The 4,037-nt window shown below is 44.6% G+C and overlaps 1 protein-coding gene across 1 annotated transcript; it reads left to right on the top strand.

Annotated features, from left to right (window-relative positions):
- The first annotated feature begins 1,097 nt into the window (after nucleotides 1-1,097).
- Nucleotides 1,098-3,653, top strand: LOC115727738 (protein ACCELERATED CELL DEATH 6-like). The gene is made up of 3 exons (XM_048272149.1): nucleotides 1,098-1,876; nucleotides 1,982-2,520; nucleotides 2,907-3,653. Exons 1-3 carry the CDS (start codon nucleotides 1,132-1,134, stop codon nucleotides 3,585-3,587), a joined length of 1,965 nt encoding a protein of 654 aa, XP_048128106.1. The 5' UTR covers nucleotides 1,098-1,131; the 3' UTR covers nucleotides 3,588-3,653.
- Nucleotides 3,654-4,037: the final 384 nt, after the last annotated feature.

Genomic DNA, 4,037 nt, shown 5'->3' with positions numbered 1-4,037 from the left:
AATGAGCACCAATGAATAATTTATTGCCACCTAAATGCATCCTCATGTATTTTATCTCGAGGCCTTCTATTGGACTGGAATCTTGCCGACGACACAGGCACGCTAAAGCTACGTCATGAATGGTGATCTCGTTATGGGGTCACTGTCAAATAGACATGGCCAAAATGAACCGGGGCCTGGAACCGGCCCGTTGACCGGGTCCACGGTTTCGATCCGATTTTTTTTTTTTTTTTTAAAAAGGAGGAGGCCAGGAGAAAAAGAGCCTTTGAGCCTAGAAACCAGCGGTTCTGAATCGGAATCGGAATCGGCCCGAAATCGACGGTTCCACCTTTTTTAAGAACCGGAATCGGCCACGTATACTGTCAAATGATTTTGTCTGGCTCTTCCAGTGTCCTTTTCTTTTTGTATGCGTAAAATATCAGGGACCATCATTTGATTCGGTTGCAATTTTCAAAGGTGGGCCTTATTTTCCGCGCTTGTCTTTATCCATCAATTGTGGCCACTTTGTCTGAAGTTCGCCAAAACATCACTTCATCGCTTCTGCATCGCAATTTACGGCCAATCATTAAAAAATTTAGAATTAAATTAACAAATCATGAAAAATTTATGATTAAATTAGTATAATTAAAATATATGAGATTAAACAAACAAATCATCAAAAGGTTTAGAATTAAATTGACGCAATTGAAACATTCACAATTAAATTGACGATTATAAAATAAGTTTTAAATTTTTTGGATAATTTGTCCCTTGGATTCTTATGTCCTTGGTAGGTGAATTTAGTAGTAAGGCTATTTCTTTAGGTACGTGATAATTTCATCAATGTCCAGTCCAATTAGAATCAGATTTGTTTTTCTGAATAGTCCGAAATTTAGATTGTCACCCAGTGCAATTTTGCAGCATCCACAGATTTCTTGAATTTACTCACGTAGAATAATAGTCTGCAAAATGTTCCTGATATGACTGCAGGCCGTTGTTTGATTCTGTGGTGGATATTTTCAGGCGCGATAAGATATTTCCTTATCGAAGAATTGCTCCTGGCCGCATGATGTGCACCACAGCTAGAGAAGAATAAAACCACCAAGTTCTGGCCGTGCTATAAATCTTGGAGAGAAGAAACTCCAGCCAACAATGGAGAGGACGCGATTCCAATTTCAGAGTCTAAAGATGGATGGCGATCGCGTGAGTATAACTATCAAGGATAGTGAAATCTGGGAGCAGAGGAGGGCCAGATTGAAAGCGCTTGAGTTGTTAAACAAACCACACCGCCCCGCAGAACTCAAATTGCGTGTGAATCCGCGGCTACAAGCCGCCGTGAAAGGAGGTGACGTCGATAACTTCATCGAGGCCCTCGAGAAGTACTCCGCCGAAGAGAGGGTCTCTTTGTCCGATATCATAGACATGCAGGGGCCGTCCGGGAACTCGTTGCTCCATGTTGCGGCAGGCATCGAGAACTCTGACATCCTCCGAGCCCTCCTTGAGGTCATCCCCGACAAGCAGAGCACCACCAAGGCGAACTTCCGAGGGGACACTGCGCTCCATGTCGCAGCCAGAGCTGGAAGGATCCACGTGGCCAAGCTCCTCCTCGACTGCGATGGGATCGCAGGCATGGCGAACGACGTGGGCAACACGGCGTTGCACGAGGCTGTGAAGAACAGTCACTACGGGTTGACTCGTCTGCTCCTGAACGGAGGGTCGCATTTGGTGTATGAGGAGAACAGAGAGCGTAAGTGCCCGCTGTATTTGGCGGTCGAGACGGGGGACTCGGGGATTCTGGTGCTTTTGATGGAGGCGGTGGATAGGGATGATAAGTTCCGGTGGTCGAGGGTGGAAGGCATGTCGCCGGTTCATGGAGCCGTGATGCATCAAAGGTTAGGTCAGTGATCGTTCTTATGGCTCTCTTGCTGGTAAATATATTGGTCGGAGCTTGGTCATTAGCCTGACACAAAATTCATTCACTTGATGTTGTGTAACTGTGTAGAAATGCTAAAAGAGATGTCGAAGCGAAAGAAAGAGCTATTTCACTTAAGCGACGCCGGAGGTGGTACTCCCCTCCATCTGGCGGCATACATCAATTATGTAGAAGGAGTCAAATTCTTGGTCGAGGAGTTCGCTTCAAGCACTGTCGAATACGATAAAGAGGGCTATCTTCCGATTCACGTCGCATCCAAGATGGGTCATCTCGAAACGATCAAGGAGCTGCTTCTGCATTGGCCAGATCCGGAAGAGTTGCTGAACTTTAAGGAAGGGCAGAACATACTTCACGTCGCGGCAAAGTACGGAAGGGCCTCCATAGTGAAGTACACACTCGGTAATCCCGAGCTTGAGAAGCTCCTAAATGCGAAAGACAAGGAAGGAAATACGCCTCTCCATGTGGCCACATTGCAGTGGCAACCCGAGGTTCTGCTCTCCCTCACCCGGCACAACAGGGTCGATCTTAAGCTTGTGAACAACAGCAACTTGACAGCTCTCGACATTGTAGATGAGCAACTGAGAAAAATCGATGCTCCACTTCACCAGGTACTGATCTCCACTAAACGAATTGACAAGTTATCTACTTTTGCTTTCCGCTGTTGTTTTAGCTCCTTTCTTTGTGGGGGAGACGGAAGTAATTTAAGTTTAGGACAACACTAAGCATCTTCATAAAATTTGAGGATTAAGTTGAACATGTAGTAAAAGTCTAGAGATCATATTCAAAAAAATTAAGAGTTCGGGAACAAAATAGTAATTGAATTAAAGTAGTTAGATTATTTGTGTCATTATCCTAATTAAAATTTGAACTACCCTAGTAGTTACCAAGTAGAATATAGTCTCTACAGTTTGCTTAGAAATGATTGCATTTGTAAGTTTGTGTATCACTTGAGGAGGTTTCATTTTTCCAAATTCTAAATCTATCACTTGATTAGAGCTTGACACGAACAATCTTACTGTCTGCTGGAGCACCTAGAAGCAAAGACAAAGCAATTTGTCAACCAAAAGGCTTAGGTCCGGGGAAAGATTTGGTGCCTCCGGATTTGGATAGACTAAAGGATGAGGCCAATTCCCGTATGGTCGTGGCAACGCTCATTGCTGCTATGACATTCGCTGCCGGCTTTTCTATTCCTGGAGGATATAATGGCTCTGAACCAGATGCGGGGATAGCCACGATGTTGAACAAGCCCATGTATGACATCTTTGTGATTTGCAACACCGTTGCCATGTTCAGCTCGATAATTGCAGTTGTGATCCTTCTCTGGAGACAGATCAACGATTCGCACGCGGTGCTTCACGCCCTTGGAAAGGCGAGGCTACCGCTACTCATTTCTCTCGCCTCAATGTCCGTGGCCTTCATGGCGGGGGTCTACGTGACCGCAAGCAAACGCACTTGGATTGCCGTCATGACCTTGATCATCGGAATCACCACCCTCTTCGTCATCTTGAGTCTTTATGTTGCCTTTTTCGTTCCGCTTGGGTACAATTGTCGTCTCGTCCAGCTCCTTGCCGACTACATCATTAGAGCTGGTATATCAATTTCAAGAAGTGTAACCGTAGAGAGGGCCACGTGGCAGCCTGAGTATACTCTTGGGATGCTGAAACCTGGTGCCTGATCTGCCGATATTGATCCAGCACCATCAATAAATGTCGCTGATGAAAGCTCATGTTGTTGAGGCTTCTTAAATCGAGTTTGAACCATTCACGAAATTCAACCCAGCTGAGTGATACAGATTAATTCGAGGAATGTAATATATATGTTGAGATTTGTTTTGATTGAGTTGGATAAATGTTCAAGTTTAACCGACCAAAGAAATTCAAGAAAGGGAGCTTTCGTTATGGTTAAAACAGAAAGGAAAATCTCTCTAGTACCGCACGACAAAATTTCTTCTTGCCTGCCGCAGCCGCACACAGGGAAAGAGAAAAGAAGTGTATAGAGTCGCTTCATGACCTACTTTAGCCAAGTCTGTAACTTCTTTCTCAGGATGAGTCACCGTGCAACGGTTTCCCAATATTTTAAACCGCACTATTTATTGCTTGATGGTCTCATTATTAAATTGTCTGGT

The sequence above is a fragment of the Rhodamnia argentea genome, chromosome 1, assembly GCF_020921035.1.
Source record: "Rhodamnia argentea isolate NSW1041297 chromosome 1, ASM2092103v1, whole genome shotgun sequence".
NCBI classification, from domain to species: Eukaryota; Viridiplantae; Streptophyta; class Magnoliopsida; order Myrtales; family Myrtaceae; genus Rhodamnia; species Rhodamnia argentea.
Note: the sequence above shows the minus strand (reverse complement) of the source record. Positions and strands in the feature narration are given on the sequence as shown.

Bases quoted from the DNA above. Each gene is read 5' to 3' on its own strand.
- LOC115727738 (XM_048272149.1), top strand. From the start codon at position 1,132: ATGGAGAGGACGCGATTCCAATTTCAGAGTCTAAAGATGGATGGCGAT. The intron at 1,877-1,981 runs GTCAGTGATCGT...GTAACTGTGTAG, and splicing joins CGTGATGCATCAAAGGTTAG to AAATGCTAAAAGAGATGTCG. The intron at 2,521-2,906 runs GTACTGATCTCC...TCACTTGATTAG, and splicing joins TCGATGCTCCACTTCACCAG to AGCTTGACACGAACAATCTT.